This window comes from Oncorhynchus keta, chromosome 29 (genome assembly GCF_023373465.1).
Source record: "Oncorhynchus keta strain PuntledgeMale-10-30-2019 chromosome 29, Oket_V2, whole genome shotgun sequence".
In the NCBI taxonomy this organism is placed as follows: Eukaryota; Metazoa; Chordata; class Actinopteri; order Salmoniformes; family Salmonidae; genus Oncorhynchus; species Oncorhynchus keta.
In genome coordinates, this window is record NC_068449.1 from 32,241,755 (window position 1) to 32,266,879 (window position 25,125).

The 25,125-nt window shown below is 40.0% G+C and overlaps 1 protein-coding gene across 7 annotated transcripts in view; it reads left to right on the forward strand.

Moving 5' to 3' along the window:
* The first annotated feature begins 346 nt into the window (after positions 1-346).
* LOC118362194 (neuronal PAS domain-containing protein 3) overlaps positions 347-25,125 on the forward strand; it is a 410,864-nt gene continuing 386,085 nt past the window's right edge. For 3 of the 7 annotated variants that reach the window (XM_052486439.1, XM_052486441.1, XM_052486442.1), the window contains exons 1-2: positions 347-734; positions 1,441-1,825. In XM_052486439.1, the coding sequence (XP_052342399.1) occupies positions 1,674-1,825 (152 nt within the window). In that variant the 5' untranslated portion in view covers positions 347-734; positions 1,441-1,673. Of the gene's footprint in view, positions 1,826-3,616; positions 4,124-25,125 lie in introns of those variants that run through there. The other 4 variants (XM_052486443.1, XM_052486444.1, XM_052486445.1 and 1 more) reach the window with 2 other exon arrangements.

Here is a 25,125-nt window from a genome sequence, read left to right on the forward strand (position 1 = left end):
TATAAAATTATGAAGTACTACTCTTCATCTGTTTTACCTGTTCTTTGTTTAATTGTATCTAGTTTGTACTGGCTGTACTGTATATGTCAAACACTTGCACTGTCTTGGTGTGAGATGGTTTGGTGGTATGTTAATTTGTGCTTTACCCGCGTAATGAATGGTTATAGTTTCAGCGGAATCGAATTTACCCGTCTCCCGGGCTGCAATGGGTTACCGCTGCTGCAGCATCCTTTGCGCGTTCCTGTCATGGTCTTTGATTGGCTGGAATGGGGCGGCGCGCTCAGGCATCGCTTGCGCGAGGCATCAGCAGCTGCTGAGGCCAAGTTCATCAGCTCACACGCGCTAGGAATGGCATTGCTGCACACTACCAGATCACACAACAACACAGTCTATGGGAAAATTCACACAGACAGCAACACGCTTATTTACAAATTATCCGATGCACATTAGGGCATAGCAAGTTGAGGAAACCTGTACCGGAGACACCTCACAAAAACAACAGCACATACAGATAGATAGAGCACCAGTCAGTCAAGAGGAGAGGGGGGTTCAGTCCTTCAAAGAAAGATAAGAAAATATCACACTTCAATTGTTGGAGAAAAACTGAACGCGTCAGCGTTATTTGGAAGTTTTTTTGAGCGATTTTTTTTGCATACTGGCCTATCATCACATCTCGGCATCCTTACAAATAGCATCGGTCCACTTTGGAAGTGACGAGTGTGCCGACAATAGTGGTAGGGCATAAGATCATTTTTTGCAATCCTCTCATTATAATCTAGGTTTAACGATTTGGTCAGCGAACTATTGCTAACTTTTGTTGTGTCTATGGTGTAAGTCTAACACGTAATCAATTTCAAAACGTTAACTTGCATTGTTTTGTTCGTAATAATAACAATTGGATTGGAATTTTGGAAAAAGATGCTGTGCGCACCGAGAATGGAAACAGGTCCGCGATTGTGGCTTTAAGACCTTTATTTTTCTAATATCTTAACAACCAGTATTCAATTGGATTATCTTACAGAGATAAAACTTCAGTACATTCAAAATAACCTTATTGGTGAGCTTTTTATTGGTGAGCTTCGGTTCCCGAAGAAGCGCCTGTCATTTTGTTCTCCTGTTAACTTTGTAGGTAGCCTAAAACTTCCTGACCGGCTGTCACTTCTTATATTTCAACTTCTAGATCGCCAGATATCAATAACTCTAATCAATGTTTCAATTTTACATATAGGAAATGCTAAACCGAATGGATACATCTAATTGCTGAATAGATCATAAATATAAGGCTTGACTTTTCAACATTTTACGCTAGAATTACGCGCGATAGTTGCAGTAGCCTATTTGGCAAAACATCATCAACATTTTGTCATTATATCTAGATAAAGATAAATAACAATATTCATTTATCTTTCCACGGTCTCCAACCTACACATCCCTGCGTAGAGGACGCGTTTCCTGCCCCACACACCACCGGCATCAATGTCATTGCTAACCTCCTGAAAGCTGCAGTTGTCTCGTCGCTGATACAGAGAGAAATCCAGACATAGAATGGCCGATGAGCTGGTGACCATCACTCATGGGATTGTGGTGTGACTTGTTTGGCTGGAGGGAAGACTGCTGATATTCTTTGAAAAATCTTCATAGACTCAGTGCGTGTTCAATCTACCAGAGCAGGGATGATCAGGATCTTCCCGGATTTCAGCGTTCAGGTGACGGCGGCAGGTGGAGGAGCCGGGGGAATGCCATCAGGTCCTGCGGTGGGGAGAATCCCCGGTACCACTAACGGGAACCCGCAGAACGTCCAGGGGATCACGTCCTATCAACAAAGGTATGTTGACCTGACCACTGGGGAGATGTATTTTGTATTGTTTTATTTCACAAATTCTTTAATTCAGACACCGGCACAATACTAGTCTTATAGATATGTTATAAGTCACTGAACAGTTTGGGTTGTTTAATGGTCATGGGCAGGCCTACCACATGTATAACATAAGGCATTATCAAGTTTCACATTATGCCATTTAGCCTATGCAATATAGGCCACATGGATAACAACAATAGTTCAATTGGCTACAACCTGCAAATGTAGTAAGTCACTTTACATGAAGTTGCATGTTCAATGTCATGCATAAAACAACACTTGGCTTGACAATCAACTTATTCTGAAAGATTTAAACTAGGCTATCCATGAGACCTTTATTAAGACAACGATCATGAAAATGCCCATATTCTGAGCAATCATTCAATAGACTATTTTACAATCAATAATTAGGGTAATATATCGCCTACACTGAATGCTTTACATGCTACTTGATCGTGTAAGGCTGTAAACACATATCAAAGGTAATTAAGGTAGGTATATGTTATATAGGCCTATGCTAGTTTCTCAGAACATACCAAAACCACAACAGAGTGTAAATACAGAGACTTAATGGCTGGCAAAAGTTACCACATTGACATTACAGGCCTGAATTAGAAACTATGGTATTCATGATTAAAAGCTTTTACAACCCACAGTTAAAATCACAAGTATTTTAGAATGACTCATTATATTTTATTAAACATGTTGGGCAGCTTATATTGTTTCAAGTAAAACAAATAGGCCTATAGATTAGCCTATAGCTACAGGCCACATCAGCTGTCTGAAAGAGAACATTTGAATGGCAAACAATGACATGCTAACCTGTTCAAATATACATTTTTCAAGAAATTGGCTGAGTCCAATAATCCATGGCGCTTTTTCTAAAGCAATTACAATTCTTTGATTATATTTTAGCCAATATAACAAAATAGCTTGTATAGGCTATACTTTCAAAACAACCATTTTGGTATGGTTAGCTGTATTACAGATGAAATCTGAAAGAGCAGAGATTTTTCTTTTAACTAAAAAAACTATAAAAGTATTTAACAAAACAAGAAAAAGTTAACACAATTAAAATCCACACTTTGTCTATATTTGCAACGCTACATCAGGACGTTTTGGGATAATTCTAGGACTTTTACTCTATATCAGAATATTACCTTCTTGAAGTTTTTATTTGGCATCTGGTAAACACATTTTACAAACAAATAAAGTTGCACAATAATTTAGAGCATATGACCGGTCAGTGACCTTGACCAGTCATTGATTGAAGACTAGTTTTCAACTCCATCATTCTTGTTTATCTGATGTGACACTCGAATGATAATTCATTTAAATGCAAAAGCTTTAACAATTAGGCTAATGCATGGGTGATTCATAGGCTATGTTATATTACACTAAAATAGCTTGCTTTTTTAGATCAGACTACAAAAGTCAATCACAGCCAGATAAATGAAATAATAGGCCTACTTAAAACAGAGATACAACCGTATGTAGGTGGATATATTTTTATTTAAATTATGAATCTTGATGTTGTTAGTGATATATAGTCACGTCCAAAATCTGCAAAAAAAACTATTAAGATGATCAGAAACAGTTCATTTAGTGAGAAAACGTCATAATGCAAAAATGTATAGATACTTCCAATTGCAGAACAAAAAGCAATTCCAAGGGAATTTGCGTATTGCAACCTGTATAACGCAAAAAAAAAACTGTTTCCAACTACAACTGAGTGGCGTTGTTGCGCCGGCTGGAGAGAAGATGTGTCCCTTTTCACATAGAGCGAGCCAGGAAAAGCTGTAAAATGCACAGACAAACAGACTCAGAAAAATCCTTTACGAAGCAACGAAGACAAGAGGCTCTTGCGGAAAAATGTAAAGATAGGCTACGATGTTCCCGTTTATAGTGTAGCAATTCCACTGTTATACAACCCGAGCTCCATATATCAGGAGAGCAGCTGGATTTGAGAAGCATCCCCCGGTTTCCACTCACTTTTCTTGGCATGCCTTTGGAGCTCGATCTCGGTTTTTTTTGCTCCGTTTTTCACGCTCATGAACGCCAATACACGGAGACAGGGGCACGGCTGGTCCACATCAGCGCTATGGCTTTATTTAAATACACCTAGTCTACATGACGCATTGCTGTCAGACGGCACGGCTTTATGTCAAAATAAATCTGAAGAAAAAAAAGTAAGAAATCAAATAATTGCAGGAAGATGGCGCCCACCAAACCTAGCATTCAGCAAGACCCTACAAGAAGAGAACGGTAACGCTTGGATTGTTCTTTTTCTATATGAAAACGTTGACGCTTATGACTAGATGCTATGCAATTTTGAGTGGAGATGTCAGAAGTTTCGATGTTGCCCTTTTCAGCAGGAGTGCATCTGATAATTGGGGACCTTGGCGTTCGGGTAACAGGTATAGACTGAGAAGGCGTATGTTATAGGCGACTACAGAACAGCTAGTGCTGGCCAGCAATGCAGGCACTTTCGCATTGTTTATGTGCTAAGCAAGGTTGTTAACTGTCGTAAACATATTCATTCATCGATGACAATGCCGCTGTTTGTTTCTGTGTAGATGGAAAAGCTGCTTGCTAGGCCAGGCTGTGCTGTTCTGTGTGCGGTAGTGGTGATTCTCTGCATGCTGTTTTGCAGCGGAACCTCAGTCAGTCTGAAGCTTATGTGAGAGCGAAATTAGCATACACCAGTAACCAGCTGTTGAGGAACTTTAAATGTAGCACATGGATTACTCTGTGTTGTCAGATCAGAAATCACCCTCTGGTAATGGTTCTAGTAGACTTGTAGTTAAGGACAACACTGTGGCTGCGACAGTCAAATTGTATTATAGCTCATTTGCATGTTTTGAAAAACAAGCAGGTGATTAGATTGAAATGAATAATGGTATGTTACTATCTGTAGTTTAAAGTGGCTCTTGAAGGCAGCAATGAGTTGTATTTTCACAAATAATATAAACAATAATTATGATATAGCCCCCCCACCACCACCACCACTACATGAACAAGTTAGAAATAGGCTTTAGGATCAGAGTTTATTACAAACACTGACAATTTCATAGCAGACAGTTTTAATCCATTCATGAAGTATTCATCGCCCTGACTTATTCCACATTTTGTTGTGTTACAGCCTGAATATAAAATGGATTTAAAAAATGTTAAAAAATCCCCATCTACACACAATATCCCATTAAGGACAAAGTGAAAACATGCATTTATAAATTTAAGCAAATACTGAAATATCTAATTTACTTAAGTATTCACACCACATGTTAGAATCACCTGTATTCAGCCATTACAGCTGTGAGTCTTTCTGGGTAAGTCTCTAAGAGCTTTGCACACCTGGGTTGTACAATATTCGCACATTATTCTTTTTAAAATTCTTGAAGTTCTATCAAGTTGGTTGTTGATCATTGTTAGACAGCCATTTTCAAGTCTTGCCATAGATTCTTCAAGCCGATTTAAGTCAAAACTGTAACTAGGCCTCTCAGGAACATTCAACGTCGTCTTGGTAAGCAACCCCAGTGTATATTTGGCCTTGTGTTTTAGGTTATTGTCCTGCTGAAAAGGGAATTTGTCTCCCAGTGTCTGTTGGAAAGCAGATTGAACCAGGTTCTCCTCTGGAATTTTGCCTGTGTTTAGCTATATTATGTTTCTTTTCATCCTAAAAAACTCCCTAGTTCTTGCCAATGACAAGCTACCCATAACATGATCCAGCCACCACCACCATGCTTGAAAATATGATGAGTGGTAGTCAGTGATACATAACACTTTGTATTCCGGATTTAAAGTTAATTTCTTAGCTAAATGTTTAAATGTTTTTCACTTTAGTGCCTTATTGCAAACAGGATGCATGTTTTGAAATATTATTATTATTTGCAGTCTTCCATCTTTTCACTGTCATTTAGGTTAGTACTGTGGAGTAACTACAATGTTGTTGATCCATCCTCAGTTTTTTCCTATCACAGCCATTCTTAAAAAAAATAAAAATAGTTATAGACTCAAGACATTTCAGCTTTTCCTTTGTAATTAAAATGACTTTTTTTGGTACATTATTTCACTTTGACATCATGGGGTATTGTGTGTAGGCCAGTGACACACAATCTAAATTGTATCAACTTTAAATTCAGGCTGTAACACAACAAAATGTGGAAAAAGTAAAGGGGTGTGAATACTTTCTGAAGGTGCTTGTGTGTTATTGAATACACTGCGGGTGCTTTTATTGAACTGAACCAAGGGGTTACAATGTATCAATGTTTGCCGGGGTGTAACTTGTTAGGTAGGACACATTGTATCTAACACATGATTGTGCTGCATTTTAACGATACATTGCTGTAAATTCTTCTCTAAAAAGAAAAGAAGGTTAGCTGTCATTCAAGAACTATAAGCTTAAGCAGGTACATTTTTATGGGTATGTGAGGAAAAGCAAATATAGCGAAAACTTGAGATGGACCATTATTGTCAATAGGCCTACTTGCTATTGTGAATGACTATTATTCTATACACATATTGTTAATAACCCTAATTAAACATTTACTCTCTTCCTGGTCTGAGTGCACCCTGCTATTTCACTAATTCACCATTTCATTCAGTACATTTACAATTGCAGCAGCAGCATCCAGCCAGCAGCAGCAGGGAATGTTTATGCTAAGTCAGTCTCTAGTAATCTCTCTGACAGGAGCATATTTGTGTGCCATTCTGGGCTATATCTGGGAGATAGGAATCTTGAAGATGGAATTAATTTTGAGGGGGGAAACTTCATAGCCTGTGCATGAGTGCTTTCTTTATCACCTGTCTCCTATTGCCAGTCTGCAGAGGTAAATCAGACTCTGATCTGTTATTCTGCTCCACTTGAGAGTTGAACTTAATAACACTTGGGTCTGAGAATTCTGATGAAGGACTAGGTGAATATATTTCATTTAATGCCCCTCTTAATAGCATCCTGATGTTTGCCAGAGTGTGTGTGTGTGTGTGAGGGGGGGGGGGGCTGTTTATAGTTGTTGCTGTCCTCAAGGTGGTGTAATCTGACTAATGCCATCCTGACTAGGGCAAACAACTCTGCTGGCTGGATTAAGTGTTAAAATTTAAAGAGAGAGAGAGAGAGAGAGAGAGAGAGAGAGAGAGAGAGAGAGAAAGGGAGAGAGAGATAGAGGGATAGAGAGAGAGAGAGAGAGAGAGAGATAGAGGGATAGAGAGAGAGAGAGAGAGACAGTGTTGGCTTGAGTTCACACAACAGAGTAACTAACCGCAAAGTTGGCATTCTTTCACAAACCATTTCCCTCCCTTTGGGCAAACAAAAGTGCTAAATTGTCCTATTTCCTATTCTGTTCACTTCAGAAGATTTATAAAACATAATTAAGAATGAGTATAACTATGATTGCTATAGTCTGGAGAATGGAGAGGGGAGCAATGTGATGGTGTAGTTGCTGTAGGCAAAGCATTCGGCTATGTTTAGTTGAAAATGATGCCACATTTTACTTTTATTTTGATGGAATAACAGAGGGAGCCAAGCATTTTTTTGCTAGTGGTCTCAAATATTAAAGCATTGCATTATTTTACCCTCTGCTTTTCAATGTCAAAATATGTCAATATTTGTTAGAACACACAAGGAAATGAAATTGTTTCAGTACATAATTATTGTTTACAATGATAGAGGTAGGCCTTACTGTAATTTTCACTTGTCATACACGACTTGAACCAGGCAGCAATGTACATATGGGTTTATTGTAAAACATGTTTCTACTCGTCTTTTAAACCATTTCCATGTCAACTGAAATAGTAGAAACATGTTAGATGAAATTGCCTTTTTTTGTGTGAGGGAGAGCATTGTACCAAAGCAAATGTTCAAGGAAACAGTCATGCCAGAAATGAACACCAATGCATTATTATCAGAAAACAATGTTTGTTATGGACCTTATAAAAAATATATCCCTTTCACATCACAGCCACAGCCCTCCTTATTGGTTGTTTTCATAACGATGGCGATAGTGCACTAGATTGGGTGTGTTGCTGTAAAACCATGGTACAGAGAACACACTATCCAATCCTATCGATTGGATATTGAATAGTTAGAGAACAGAGTATAACTCTGTTTATTTATCACAATTAGGATTGATTTCTGCTTTCTGGTGTGTGTCTCTTTCTGGCTGCACACATATGGTCCCCGGCACTGTTGATTACCGTTGTTCTCCCTCTTTCCTCTGTGTGTGTGTGTGTGTGTGTGTGTGTGTGTGTGTGTGTGTGTGTGTGTGTGTGTGTGTGTGTGTAACTGCATGGTTACTGTGAAGGTCAGAGTAGAGAGCGAGAGATGCGTAAAGAAGATGCATCCTGGGTAAAAAGGTGTAATGGTGCAGCCAACGGGTTGGAGCTGCTGCATTAAAGCACAAGCAGGGCTTGTCTTACAGAGAGACGTGTGTTTTATTACTCACGTCATGACGCTGCTCACCACACACTACTTGATCGTACGTTTTTGCTGTTGTGTACTTTCCAGGCGTGGCTGGTTGACTGACTGGCTGGCATTTGTATCATCTTTAGACTGTGTCATGTGTACTTTAAGTGGTAGTGGTGGGCTCATAGAGAAACACCTGTTATAGTGACCATGAGCCAGCAGGCCAAATTTCACATATTTGTCCACTTTGGGGTGGCAAAGTCTAATGATGATTTTCATTAAGGTTTATGTCTGTGGGTTATATTTTGGTATGATACCCACGTATCAGAGGTAGCTAAATGTGGTTAGCACTGCATTATATGTTATGATCCCTATGCGGTTAGTTCGGCCAACAGGATTGAGGTTATGACATTTCGTTTTGTAGTATAAGGGAGCAATCTTCTCAAACTTAGGCAATTTGGTATGTTATTAACTTCATAATATAACACATATTAAGGTATGAAACAATTGGAATGATAATTACATCTCTTGGGGCCCACCTTGGGGGGGTCAAAGGTCATACATGTAAGCATTTTGGGTTATATCGAGCCAGAATGGACATTATTATTGTGATGTGCTCTGTTATCACATGGTACCCTAGATGACAACTGCACCAAATTTCACACAGAACAAGGTTAACCATTGGGAAAGTTATTTTATTTCAGCGAAATTCAGTCACCATAGATTTAGTCTATATTCAGTCCCAGCAGACTATTTTCAAGATGGCCGCCATTGATTAAGATGGGGAGGAACTGAATTTATTGAGCATGGCCATAACTGAATAAATCATTGGTGTAATAACACCAATAATGGCTTAAATTGTGTGTTACAATCAATAAATTCCAAAATAATGGCCCAGGTATGTCAGTTATATTTATTTAGGTAAATATTAGCAGAATAGGTCTGCTGATGGGGAAGCTTCTATGCATAGTCACTTTAATAACTCTACCTCCATGTATTTATTACCTCAACTAACCGGTGCCCCCACACATTGACTTTTTACCAGTACCCCCCTGTATGTAGTGTTGCTATTGTTATTTTACTGCAGCTCTTTAATTACTTGTTACTTTTATTTCTTATTCTTATCTGTATTTTTAGTATTGTATTGTGTACAGTACTGTATTGTTAGTTAGGGGCTCTTAAGCTGTAATACCTGTTGTATTCGGTGCATGTGACTAATTCAATTAGATTTAAAAAAATATTCAAAACAAGAAGTCAGAATTGCAGATTTCTTTTGCCATTTCAAAAATATTACATTGAAGCGCTTAGAAAATCTTTCAGAAGCATTCACTGATGTCTATTGATTAAATCATTTTCCTGCATTCAAATGACTAGTGGCCTCATGGGTGGAATTTTAATCATTTTCAAAATTTCATAATTCATAAACATATATTTTTTTAAACAGCCTGAAAATCTGGTGTTTCTATGTCAAGCGGTTTTTGTCTTCTGTGATGTATACAAAATGTAATATTGGGATGCAAACTCAAAATGTAATGCATTTCAACTCTATATCTGACATGGTACAGGTGTCTTCTCTTTTTAAGCCCAGAACCATGTGTGTGAGGTGCATACTTGGGTAGTAGATTTGTTTAAGACTACCAAGAAACAATCTGCGTGACCCTGATTTAGCCCACTGCAGTAAAAGGTTAAAATAATATGCAATATGATTCTATAAATTGTGTTAACATCAAGAAATGTGATGTGAAATCTGCCTAGTACATTGCAGCCTATATAAAATCCCTTAGGAATGCATTACATCCAGCAGAGGTACAGGTAACCCATTTTTGCAAAATTCCTTCATTATTGAGTGTCCCAAATTTTACATAAAGCTAGTAAAAGTCTAAACAATGATGCATAGGTATTGCTGATATAGGGTACACATTTTCCAATATGGCTGCCAACCAGCTCCATTGGTTTTAATTGGATTGGTCTGACATTGCCACAAATCTTCCAATAAAATGTGGAATATGCCTAATGATAATACAAAAATTACTATAGTTATGCAGATAACACAACTAATTTAGCCAGGTTTGCAAAATATATAGTCTTTGTAAAATATTAGCGAAACATTTTTGTTGTTGTTGCCTAAAACACTATTTATATATCTGTTTTTGATCGGTATTTGCATCCCTAATTTCTCTATTTTATTTTCAAACATTATATAATAATGATATACAAGATTATGTCATATTGTTAAATATACAATCTGTGTATTGAATCCTGTCAAATACACTGCATTCCAACATAACATTATAACAAACTGTCTAATGATGAGGGCATCAACTTACAAAACTGGTGAAGTATTAAAGCCTTAGGTTTACAGTCTTTATATATGGTGCACAGTTACACTATTTATGTATTGTAGTATAGGGCCTACTGAAAAATGTATTGGTTAGTGGCTGTTGAGGGTTGTCGGGGGCACCAGCATTAATCCAGTTGCTAAAAGGCTAGATTTTTTCTAATTACCAATTGCAGAATTTTTATTACATTTGTCAACCATTCACTGAACTTATGGCTACAAAAGGAGGTAACATATAGTATTTCATTAAATAACTTAGAAGGTTGAAGGTTAAGAGTGCACTTTTAAGATCATGATGTCAGGGACAGAAGAGCTTTTAATCACCTTTTTGATTAAAAGAGATCATTTGTCTTTACCTAAATCTTTGTGCTAACTTGCTGGGACAACTCAACAAATGACAGAGAACTCCTTTCATCTTAGCATGCTGAGCATTGCTAAACAGCAGACTATTATAGGTGAGAACTATAAAACCAATACGTTACCAGATTCGATCTCTTGGGCTTGTATTATTTCCCAGTATGACCAATTTCCCTAAAACAAATACAGGTAACTGCCAAACTGAAGGAAACACCGACACAAAGTGTCTTAATAAGGTGCTGAGGCACCACAAGCCAGAACAGATTCAATGCATCTTGGCATAGATTCTACAAGTGTCTGGAACTCGATTGGAGGAAACCGACACCATTCTTTCACGAGGAATTCCATCATTCGGTTGATGGTGGTTGAAAACGGTCGGGCGCCGCTCCAGAATCTCCCGTAAGTGTTCATTTGGGTTGAGATCTGGTGACTGAGACGGCCATGGCAGATGGTTTACATGGTTATCATTCTCATCAAACTATTCAGTGACCACTGGTGCCTGTGGATTAGGGCATTGTTATCCTATGCGGGCATAGCCATGTTTGCCAAAATAAAGTGGACACATTTTCCCACTGGCCCATTAGACTATTAAGAACTATTCTCTCTGCTTATCTATGCCTAATACTATAACACCCATATGAATGAACTCAGTGATATTTATCCAACATAGCTATTCTTATACACATACAGTAAGTAGTTCGCTAATATAGCTCATACCCTGTTATTGCCCCCTGAAAATTCCATGACAAGGCACAGGCAGGCACACAGAAATTGTGTTGTGTGTTTTAAGAGAATGGCTGTGCAATATCCACTCTCTCCCACCTCACTTCTCTATACTGGAGGGGATGCAATCACTACAGGTCTGCTGACGGGGCAGATTTTTCAGGTGCCTGTCCTTGAGCACAGTTCAATTACCAAGTACGATTGTTTAAATACAAGGTCTCTCTCTCTCTCTCTCTCTCTCTCTCTCTCTCTTGTCCTTTATCTATTTGTAAGAGCATGACTGTTCTGTTCTCCCTGCTGGTTTCCTTTGGGAAATAACCATTCTCTGTATTCATCACAATCACTGAGCAGCGGCTTGACTTACAATACTTAATGCCTTTGTTTGCACACCAAAGTCACGACTTTAAATAGTCACAGGTGACAAGGGAATTGCGAACAGAGCACAGGCACAGCGCACGTCTATCTTTTAATGTCCGTCCGCAGCAGAGAAGAGACCTGCGTTTAGTGTCTATTCCTCCAGACAGATGTTGAGCATGCTGATTCCCATCTGCTGTTTTAGTTCAGGTGCTCTGCTCTCTGCCAACGCGCCCTCTCACAATCTACCACTGTGTACCTACACACCTAACCTGCATCTCGCCGGACTGTAGTCGTGCCTTTTGCGTCCCTTTGATATTTTAAGTAGAAATTGTGTACCTGTTATATTCAATAAAGTGCCCTTTAATATAGACCACATGTTGAATTTCATAAATCCAATAAAATAAAAAAATGAATAAATAATTTGCTGAACTGGTAACATGTAGCATTTTGACATGTGACTGTGCACCCTTGGTGACTTACAGGATGATTTGAACCCACTTAACCCCAAAAGGTTTTCACCATCATTGTAAAGCTAAGTTATTTTGTTGCTTTGACAAAGTCATTTCTAAACATGAGTATTTATTTCATGTGATAAGTGATAAGGTCATGTGATAAGGTCAACCCTGTTTATGGCTAATTTAAGATAAAATCGTCAACCCTGTTACGGCCAACTGTGTTACTTTATTTGCACTTAATAGGCATTTACTACAGTCATTTTTATTTAACCTCTATTTAACCTTTATTTAACCCCTTAACCTTTATTTAACAACCACAGGGGATAAGTACTAGAAAAGCAAAAGGAAAAACAAATAATGAATTGCTAGCACTTATTTGTGTTTATACATGTTCTTTTAGCTCTTCTGGTGTTTTTTTATAAAGTTGAACATGTTCTCTTTATGACAGAATGTTAAAATGAGGTGAAATCAAAGTTCTTTTCACCAAGTTCGACATCTCAAAAGGCACCGAATTGGTGGAACGGACCAGTAGTCTACAACTGGGCAAATCTATTTCAAATTTTCCTCGGTCGGCAGTCTGCTACTGCGGCTTCTACTTCTTTCGCTCTGTCTTCGTGTTCCTCTTTCCTTGTCTTCAACTGGGCCAGATTTGTAACTGACGCTTTGAATAATACGTCTCCATGCCATAACGTTGACCTGGTGGAGTAACTTACAGATATTAAGCCCCAATAATCTTCTCCTCTGATTGTCCCCGGCTCCTTGGCTCTGACCACAGGCACATGCTGGGCCCTCCTATATGATCAAGGGACTCTCTGTGAAATTGCGATTGATTATTCAGTTTAATGCGAGAACTGGAGGTAAAAACCCAACCAGATTAACTGCCCTGTAGCTCGGTCTGCTGGTACAACTCCAACAGCATGTTACAGGCTTAGACCTGGAATAAATGGATTCCAACATGAAAATGCCGGGCAGCCTACTACCATACAACACCTGTCTGTCATTCTCTTAACTGAATGGCATCCTGGCTTCTGAAGTAGCAGTAACGTGTTACATGTTACAGACCTGGAGTAAATAGATTCCTACTATGTGGAAACGCCGGGTCAGCCTATCCAACCTGTCTGTCCATCCGTCCATTTGTCTGTCTGTCTGGGTTATATCTGTCCCTCTTTTAACTGAATGTCATACGTGCTACGTGCTTGTAGCAGTAACCCCTGGCCAACCTCACTCACAAAGGAGCTGTGGCTCTGTAGATATTCCTAGTAAAGCATTCCTTAAGGATGTTGTTATAGAGAGAAGGCCCCCGTGCTGGGCTTTACTTGGTGACATTTTGAAGTGGGAGTCCCCCGCTGATTGGAGTGCAATCTTGTTTAAAGGAATGTCATTTGAATCCAGGGTTCCAACACATACACAGTTCCACACATAACACTACACGTGCACATGCTCTCAACTCTAAAGCCACAAAGAACTGATATGAAAACTAATTAAATATGACCAATACTTGGATAAGATAAGATAATGACACCTACATTTTTGCAGTCCTTGGAGTCCCTCTGCACCCAGCTCTGCAGATCCTTTTACTCAGAAGCTTTCCAATTCCCAGAATTACAACAAATGGCTGCCTCCGACGAGAGGCCATGTCAGTGACAGATCTACCCGATCCAGTCACAAACTGAAACTTCCCCCCTACTCGGATTGACAGATACTACAACCGCCCTATGCCTTACTTTGTGAGACTGCTTAATGCTGCTTAACTGTAGTATTGTATACAACATCTCATATTTATGTATTTATTTGCTTACTTGCGTAGGTCTATGTATGCTGCAATTCAGCTTTTAGCTGAAAATGTTTACAATTCAAAATAAACCTTAAATATAATTGAATCACACTTTAAGATGTACATTGAACATGTTTAGGCCTACACGGACATAATTAATGCACATATTTAGAACGTGGCCCTCAGTGCCACGTCAATTTTGCTTTAGTGCCCGATGCCACTGTTCATGGTTGTTGTCGGTGGACAATTTCCACTGATTGTTGTTGACACCCACCATCTCAAATTGTTCTGAAATCGTTTCTATAGTTAGAAACAGATAAGATTAGCATTCCCGGAAGCATTATTTCGTTGAAATATAATTTTAATTTATAGGATTCATGTCATTTTCAATAATTATAGTACCTTACAACTTTTTACTAACAATGAGTAAGTCCAAAGAAGTGGTCAAAAGCCATCCACGGACCGCCCACTCCCCATGCCAATCCCACCCCAACAATGAGTATACAGTATCAGTTCTCTATGTTTGACATGTAGTATGGAGCTGCGGCTTTGAGTATTGTTTCTTCATCCTATGTAATGTCTTCTCAATGATTTTGGGGATTTTTTTTCCCCGTTCAGAAATATATTAACATTGTCACGCTTCACATGCAAATCATCTAAAAGTAACATAATTGAGTTACACAATACATTTTTAGATACTTTTAGATGATTTGGACATGAAGGGTGAAAATGCTCATATAGGTACCATTGACTTGCATTGGATTAGTGAAACAAATGCATTTGAAATAGGGGGCAGGTAAATAAAAAACAAAGCATGGGTTGCTGTCATACCAGAGGGGTATCCTACGAAGCAAGCTCTACTCAGGGTTTCTAAAGCTAACTAGCTTCAGTTAGCGTCACATTCCAGCTCAGGCTTCGTCCGTACTACGATGGTGGATATTGCTCGTCCACATGCCACTAACTCTAGCAGGCTTGTAACTGTACATTCTTGTTGCACATAGCTAGTCAAACGCCAAACTCTTCATTGAGACAACGCTGAAACATCGATCATTTTCATTGGTGCCGAAATCAAAATGAATGAAAAGTTACCTCGCAAATTCAGCAGGCTATGATATGACATTTAGAAGTGATGTCTTTATTTTATTACTTATCATTAATGCAGACTTTGATGTGCTTTGGTGTGATTATCGATGCACAACCACAAGCACCCTTTTCCCACTCCTATCGAGTCATACCAAAGTGTTACTGTCCATGAAGTTTAAAATGCATTCTGTCATTACTAAATGTGTAATGTGATATATTTTAACATGACTATTTTTTAACACACAAACATTTGATTCATAAAATATTTGATCAGTTCTCCTCAAATGAAGGGGATGATGATGTAATCTTTGCAAGAGGGAGGAAATCTGATTTAATTTGTCCTCAACTCAGTCATATCACTCAGGGTAAGTGGAGTTAGCCGTGAGTTAGCCTGCCCTGGAACAGGTTAGTTCTTCAGTTACCTGGCTAAAGGTGAGCCACTTTCGTGTGTCCGGTTATCCCGAGTTGAACTCAGAGTTGACCAAAGTTATCAGAAAGCACAGCTCCACGGATAAATTATTAAACTGTATTAGTGATTTAAATACTTTGATGGCTCACAACTTCCTCCTCACTTATTGTTGGAGCCAAAGTACAGAGGGAGAATTTTGCCTCACAAAATCAAAAATCTGGCCTCACAAAAACACCAGGTACATTTTTTTTGTTATTTTAGAACTACTCAGAAACTATATTTATTTCAATATACTGTATATATATTTTTTACAAGCATTTCGCTACACCCGCAATAACATCTGCTAAACACATATACAGTGGGACGAACAAGTATTTGATACACTGCCGATTTTGCAGGTTTTCCTACTTACAAAGCATGTAGAGGTCTGTAATTTTTATCATAGGTACACTTCAACTGTGAGAGACAGAATCTAAAACAACAATCCAGAAAATCACATTTTATGATTTTTAAGTAATTAATTTGCATTTTATTGCATGACATAAGTATTTGATACATCAGAAAAGCAGAACTTAATATTTGGTAAAGAAACCTTTGTTTGCAATTACAGAGATTATATGTTTCCTGTAGTTCTTGACCAGGTTTGCACACACTGCAGCAGGGATTTTGGCCCACTCCTCCATACAGACCTTCTCCAGATCCTTCAGGTTTCGGTGCTGTCTCTGGGCAATACGGACTTTCAGCTCCCTCCAAAGATTTTCTATTGGGTTCAGGTCTGGAGACTGGCTAGGCCACTCCAGGACCTTGAGATGCTTCTTACAGAGCCACTCCTTAGTTGCCCTGGCTATGTGTTTCAGGTCGTTGTCATGCTGGAAGACCCAGCCACGGCCCATCTCCAATGCTCTTACTGAGGGAAGGAGGTTGTTGGCCAAGATCTCGCGATACATGGCCCCATCCATCCTCCCCTCAATACGGTGCAGTCGTCCTGTCCCCTTTGCAGAAAAGCATCCCCAAAGAATGATGTTTCCACCTCCATGCTTCACGGTTGGGATGATGTTCTTGGGGTTATGCTCATCCTTCTTCTTCCTCCAAACACGGCGAGTGGAGTTTAGACCAAAAATATATATTTTTGCCTCATCAGACCACATGACCTTCTCCCATTCCTCCTCTGGATCATCCAGATGGTCATTGGCAAACTTCAGACAGGCCTGGACATGCGCTGGCTTGAGCAAGGGGACCTTGCGTGCCCTGCAGGATTTTAATCCATGACGGCGTAGTGTGTTACTAATGGTTTTCTTTGAGACTGTGGTCCCAGCTCTCTTCAGGTCATTGACCAGGTCCTGCTGTGTAGTTCTGGGCTGATCCCTCACCTTCCTCATGATCATTGATGCCCCACAAAGTGAGATCTTGCATGGAGCCCCAGACCGAGGGTGATTGACCGTCATCTTGAACTTCTTCCATTTTCTAATAATTGCGCCAACAGTTGTTGCCTTCTCACCAAGCTGCTTGCCTATTGTCCTGGAACCCATCCCAGCCTTGTGCAGGTCTACAATTTTATATCTGATGCCCTTACACAGCCCTCTGGTCTTGGCCATTGTGGAGAGGTTGGAGTCTGTTTGATTGAGTGTGTGGACAGGTGTCTTTTATACAGGTAACGAGTTCAAACAGGTGCCGTTAATACAGGTGAGTGGAGAACAGGAGGGCTTCTTAATGAAAAACTAACAGGTCTGTGAGAGCCGGAATTCTTACTGGTTGGTAGGTGATCAAATACTTATGTCATGCAATAAAATGCTAATTAATTACTTAAAAATCATACAATGTGATTTTCTGGATTTTTGTTTTAGATTCTGTCTCTCACTGTACCTATGATAACAATTACAGACCTCTACATGCTTTGTAAGTAGGAAAACCTGCAAAATCGGGAGGTGTATCAAATAATTGTTCTCCCCACTGTATGTGACAAATAACATTTGATTTGATTTTGTTTGAATTTCACAGCATAGTAGAGAACAGTAGAGTAAAGTACAGTACAGCACAGGACTGTACTCTACTCTAGTGTTCTCTACTATACAGTACTGAACTCTACTCTACTATAGGCCTACTGTACTGATCTATACTCTACTTTTCATCACATTACTTTACTGTAATGTACTGTTCTGTACTCTACTGTGCTTCACTGTACTGTACTGTGATGTCCAAACTTGGGAAATATAGACATCTATGATTGGTTCAGATTTGGTCTGGTCACCAATCATGAATGTCTATGTTAGGGCCAAAACAAGGCCAGGGCGGACTGACCAAATTTCAACTACTTTTCCACATCCATGGACCTCCAGTGTCGGTCAGTGCTCAGTGGGTGCGGATGCTGGTTACTGTAAATGGAAAGAGAAGGGGATCATGGGTAGGTGTCAGTAAGAGCCAGGAGAGGAAACATTAACCGGAGAGAGAGAAAAAAGAGGGGGAGAGATGCAGAGAGAGAGAGAGAGAGAGAGAGGGAGGGGTTGTCCAGACTGTTTTCACACACTTGCTTGTGAAACACACAAAACTAAATACAGTTAAAGTCAGATGTTTACTTACACTTAGGTTGTAGTCATTAAAACTCGTTTTTCAACCACTCCACAAATTTCTTGGCAACAAACTATAGTTTTGGCAAGTCGGTTAGGAAATCTACTTTGTGCATGACACAAGTAATTTTTCCAACAATTGTTTACAGACAGATTATTTCACCTATAATTTACTGTATCACAATTCCAGTGTGTCAGAAGTTTACATACACTAAGTTGACTGTGCCTTTAAACAGCTTGGAAAATTCCACAAAATTCCGTCATGGCTTTAGAAGCTTCTGATAGGCTAATTGACATCATTTGAGTCAATTAGAGGTGTACCTGTGGCTGTATTTCAAGGCCTACCTTCAAACTCAGTGTCTCTTTGTTTGACATCATGGGAAAATCAAAAGAAATCAGCCAAGACCTCAGAAAAAAAATGTAGAACCAAGTCTGGTTCATCCTTGGGAGCAATTTCCAAACTCCTGAAGGTACCACGTTCGTCTGTAAAAACAATTGTAGCAAAGTATAAACACCATGGGACCACGCAGCCGTCATACCATCATGTTGTGGGAGTGCTTTGCTGCAGGAGGGATTGGTGCACTTCACAAAATAGATGAGGGAGGAAGATTATGTGGATATATTGAAGCAACATCTCAAGACATCAGTCAGGAAGTTAAAGCTTGGTCGCAAATGGGTCTTCCAAATGGACAATGACCCCAAGCATACATTACATTTACATTTACATTTAAGTCATTTAGCAGACGCTCTTATCCAGAGCGACTTACAAATTGGTGCATTCACCTTATGACATCCAGTGGAACAGCCACTTTACAATAGTGCATCTAAATCTTTTAAGGGGGGTGAGAAGGATTACTTTATCCTATCCTAGGTATTCCTTAAAGAGGTGGGGTTTCAGGTGTCTCCGGAAGGTGGTGATTGACTCCGCTGTCCTGGCGTCGTGAGGAGTTTGTTCCACCATTGGGGGCCAGAGCAGCGAACAGTTTTGACTGGGCTGAGCGGGAACTGTACTTCCTCAGTGGTAGGGAGGCGAGCAGGCCAGAGGTGGATGAACGCAGTGCCCTTGTTTGGGTGTAGGGCCTGATCAGAGCCTGGAGGTACTGAGGTGCCGTTCCCCTCACAGCTCCGTAGGCAAGCACCATGGTCTTGTAGCGGATGCAAGCTTCAACTGGAAGCCAGTGGAGAGAGCGGAGGAGCGGGGTGACGTGAGAGAACTTGGGAAGGTTGAACACCAGACGGGCTGCGGCGTTCTGGATGAGTTGTAGGGGTTTAATGGCACAGGCAGGGAGCTCAGCCAACAGCGAGTTGCAGTAATCCAGACGGGAGATGACAAGTGCCTGGATTAGGACCTGCGCCGCTTCCTGTGTGAGGCAGGGTCGTACTCTGCGGATGTTGTAGAGCATGAACCTACAGGAACGGGCCACCGCCTTGATGTTAGTTGAGAACGACAGGGTGTTGTCCAGGATCACGCCAAGGTTCTTAGCGCTCTGGGAGGAGGACACAATGGAGTTGTCAACCGTGATGGCGAGATCATGGAACGGGCAGTCCTTCCCGGGAGGAAGAGCAGCTCCGTCTTGCCGAGGTTCAGCTTGAGGTGGTGATCCGTCATCCACACTGATATGTCTGCCAGACATGCAGAGATGCGATTCGCCACCTGGTCATCAGAAGGGGAAAGGAGAAGATTAATTGTGTGTCGTCTGCATAGCAATGATAGGAGAGACCATGTGAGGTTATGATAGAGCCAAGTGACTTGGTGAAAAGCGAGAATAGGAGAGGGCCTAGAACAGAGCCCTGGGGGACACCAGTGGTGAGAGCGCGTGGTGAGGAGACAGATTCTCGCCACGCCACCTGGTAGGAGCGACCTGTCATGTAGGACGCAATCCAAGCGTGGGCCGCACCGGAGATGCCCAACTCGGAGAGGGTGGAGAGGAGGATCTGATGGTTCACAGTATCGAAGGCAGCCGATAGGTCTAGAAGGATGAGAGCAGAGGAGAGAGAGTTAGCTTTAGCAGTGCGGAGCGCCTCCGTGATACAGAGAAGAGCAGTCTCAGTTGAATGACTAGTCTTGAAACCTGACTGATTTGGATCAAGAAGGTCATTCTGAGAGAGATAGCGGAAGAGCTGGCCAAGGACGGCACGTTCAAGAGTTTTGGAGAGAAAAGAAAGAAGGGATACTGGTCATACTTCCAAAGTTGTGGCAAAATGGCTTAAGGACAACAAAGTCGAGGTTTTGGTGTGGCCATCAAAATGCCCTCACCTCAATCCTATAGAACATTTGTGGGCAGCACTGAAAAAGCATGTGCGAGCAAGTAGGCCTACAAACCTGACTCAGTTACAGCAGCTCTGTCAGGAGGAATGGGCCAAAATTCACCCAACTTATGTAGGAAGCTTGTGGAAGGCTACCCGAATCATTTGACCCAAGTTCAACAATTTAAAGGCAATGCTACCCAATACATATCGAGTGTATTGTGTTGTGTGACAAAACTGTACATTTTAGAGTGGCCTTTTCATTTCCCCAGCACAAGGTGCACCTATGTAATGATCCTGCTGTTTAATCATCTTCTTCAAATGCCAATCCTGTAAGGTGGATGGATTATCTTGGCAAAGGAGATGCTCACTAACAGGGATGTAAACAAATTTGTGCACAAAATCTGAGAGACATGTTTTTGTATGGAACATTTCTGAGATCTTTTATTTTAGCTCATGAAACAGGAGACCAACACATGTAGCGTTTAAATATTTGTTCAGTATTGTTGGCAGAGGTCTTCAACATTAATGTGATTTGATGTATTTCTAATGCCTTTTAAAACTTTTTCTGGTCGATGTTTTCCATGACCCCTTTTCATCTGTGTGACCAGAAATCAAAGCCATTACTTATGCCTAAGGACTTCAGTTTGATATGGTCCTATAAAGGTCACGTTGGTGCTCATGGGTCCTCTTACATGACCATATGTAACGGTGATGCTTTGGTGAACCACACTAACATTACAAGTAGTCGAAACTTACCTGAGACCAGAACAATTGCCTATAGGCTTTAGTTCAGCAGGCTAACAAAGTCTTATTAAAAGATGAACGTTGCAAATGCTGTTGTTTTTCTCAGTAGCGGCTAGTAAAACTAAAGTACGCCCGACGAGAGAAGTAGGGTCTAAAAACGTTCAATTAAAAAGACACGTTTTTAACTCAGAGTCCACTTGAAATAGTTGGAAGGTTTTTGCTAGGTCACTTTGTTTTATCAGACTTGATTTCATGGCTGTGCAATTCCCCTCTACTCACTTTTAACTCCTTTCTATCGTATTGTAGCCCTGATTATGTCCCAAAATGGCACCCTATTCCCTATACAGTGCACTACGTTTGACCAGAGCCTATGTAGTGCCCTACACAGGGAATAGGCTGCCATTTGGGACGCAACCCCCCCTGTCTGTGTTTGAAAGTGTAGGTCAATAAGGATGGGTACATTCAGAATTTCATGATCTGTGTAGTGGAACAAATTAAAAGCAAAGCCTGTATCAATCACTGTGAAGGGAGGGTTAATTGTTCGCTGCTTCACAAGGCGCCGGACAGATAAAACCAGTAATGAAATACTTACGGCTCTGATGTGGCAACACTTGAGGATGGAATGATAGAAAACAAAGAGGAAATGTTTTCTGATTAGAAATATAAGCTGCTGCAGTGAAGAGAAGGACACTAGCTAAATGTTTATCATCTTTGATGCCCGTTATAAAAGAGAGAGACCGTTGTCCTTGTTACATTTTTAAATTGGTGTGTACTAGGGTATTGTTACCAGTTTTTCACAACTTTTAAGGAATGATCCGGATTCTGTAATCCTCTTTTTTTTGCTTTCAAGGATCAGACCGATATGGCTGTTTTTTTTTTGCCATTTTTTCCAAAAATTATCTGATCACCTCATTCTGATCCAGACACCACAATGTCAAGATCACAGAATCTGGATTGTCAATGCTTTGAACAGGCCTACCTACACCTTGCCATCTACTGGACAGGTTGTGGAACTACTTCTACACTGTCATATGGAAACAGATGAGTAAACTACATGATTAAAGGTCCCATGATAAAAAATAATAGAGTAAGTCGATGTAAGTAGATGCATTTATCTGACCCTTCTCACTATAACAACTGACCACTATATTTTGGTCAATTTAACATAATGAAACTTTGGATTTGAGATGTAAGAAAACATTTAAACTTCCTCACCTTAGTTACATTGCCATTTGTTGGTTGTAGTGCCTTTCACCCTTCTAAATCCACCCTGAATCCACCCTTCCAGTGTGGTAAAGATAATCCTGATTTTCAGCATCAAAACTATCCTAATCACTACCTTTGAGTTTTGAAAAACGCAAAAAAACAGCATACCATCCTGATTAAAGGTCAGATTGGATTACCAAATCCGATACTCTATCCGGACGACCAGAATCTCATTTTTCAGTTTATAAAAATCCAATTTTAACATTTAATCCTATCTGAAATCCGATCAGATAATTTCTGAAAAACTTGGCCCTGGGCTATAGGATCATTGTGTCCTATTTAATCTCATAGTGATAGAGCTTGGACAACGTTTTATCAAACAACCACAATCTGCAAACTGTAATAAATGGAAACATGGCACAACGTAACAATATATAGATGCCTCCCCTTAGGTAACCTCTCCTGCCCTATGTGGATGAAGAACCATTGTTACCTTTGAGTTTAGTAGACAAATTAAAGCAAAAAATCCATTAATTTTTTAGAAAAGCTTATATTGGCTGGTCATGTGAATTTGCATATTTATCTTGGGCTTAGCTCTCCACTCGTTAAAAAATAAATGCTGAAAGCGTAAATTGCAAAGTTTTCAAAATAAAGTGTAATCACATACACGCACATACACACACACACAAACAAACAAACACAAACGCTCACGCGCGAGCGCACGCACACTCTCCCATATATATGGCTATATGTAGTATTTAGTTAATTGAAGTCTGATGCCCATGACAGCTATCACAACACAGTGGGTAATTCTGAAAATTAATGAGAATGATAATGCTTAAAAGACTGTTCCAGAGTTTGCCCAAACTCATTAACTAAATCTCTCATTTAAATACATCCTAAAGACTTTCAAATAGAAAAAAAGACCATTATTGCCATATAAGCATTAACCTGATCTGAAAATGCTGAGGTGTAGAATTTGATGGAAGAGTGGAAGTCTGTCAGGCAGTATTCAACCCTGGAATCCCTTCCTAAATAGTGGTTCTCTGCGTTAATACCTACAGATATACACTGTGGAATGGAGAAAACAACTTATTACCATTTTCTCAGGAGAAGGAGCCTGGAGCACTGACCGTGAACAGATTTTGGGAATTTAGAGATCTGTTATTTGAGAGCTTCAATTAGTGTTCCTTAATGGGGCAATCCGGGATTAGAAAAACAACAAATCCCTGATTGCCCCTTTAATGCGTAATTACCAACGGGGAAATCGGAAGCTGAGTTTGACCACTCCATGCTGACTGCCTAAGTGCCATTCAGCTACATCATAGAGCTACAGCAGGGGTGGGCGACACAAAACACCTGAACTCATCATGAGGGGCTGCAGTGTCTCGCGGGTCTGCATACCCACATCCCTACCCACACATAAAAAAAATTATATAGTTTCAGAGTTAATTTCCTACAATTCGACGCTATGATTCCTAGGAAGTTTAGATAGCTGGCCGGTAGACTAATTCTACCAATCTAAAAAATGAGTGACTGTCAGTGACTGAACATAACAAGAGAAAAACTGATGATCCACAACCACATTTCTAAATTGTACCTCGTGTATTCCACTATTCTAACTCTCAACAGTAAGTTGAGACCTCAACTGAGTTCCTAAAATATATATATATATATACAGTATATATTATATTTTTTTGGGGGTGGAGGGGAAATTGATCCGGGCATACAAAATGGAGGCCTTGCCTGTGCTACAGTAATGTCACAATTAATGTTGTGTTGCTTAAGTACAGTACAGTGCTGTCAGGGTGCTTAGCACTGAGGGTCATACACAGCGCTGTCGTCCTGTTATGCAGATAATGTTTTGAAGTGCTGTTGTCGTCGTTATCTTTTGTGAAGCATTTCACAGCCTCATAGAGACACAGATAACACATTCATCTACTGCTCCTTATCACCATCTTGTGACTTTGCCAATTAGATTTGAACATATCATAGCTTACCCCCCCCCTTCCTTCCCTTCTTTACAAACCAGCTGCAATTAGTGTGTATACGCTGGATTGACACAGCTCAGTAGGAGTGAATTGGAAGTGTTGAATTTTGTAATGAAACTTTGCTTTGGCTGTTAAGTACTATGAAAGGGATTGAATCGTGACATAATGGTTGCAATCATGGGTTCTTGCCAGAGAACTTGTAAGCTCCTATATTAACTATCATAGCAAAAAGGTCACACTTTACATGACGTTTCTCTTATACCTATGTAACAACACTGTAATTACACTAGTAACAACATGTTACATAGTATTAACTAGTAACTAGATAGTAGTAGTGTTTACTTTGTAATCACACATAAAAAGGCATGATAATGTTGAGCATCATCAGTATAGTGTTGCAGATACTGACCTACTGTAGTACAATGATTTGTCCTTCATATTCTGAGCCTATTTTGATGTGCATAGTGATTTGTTGTGATTTCCTCTCAATGTCATGAGTTTCGATTCCCTAGCCCTTTTTCACAGTCCATTGACCGTTCCGGCATCTAGCTCTCAGCTGTCTTCAGAACAGCACATGTAAAATGCCTTCGCTCTCTCCAGACTACATTCATAAGGT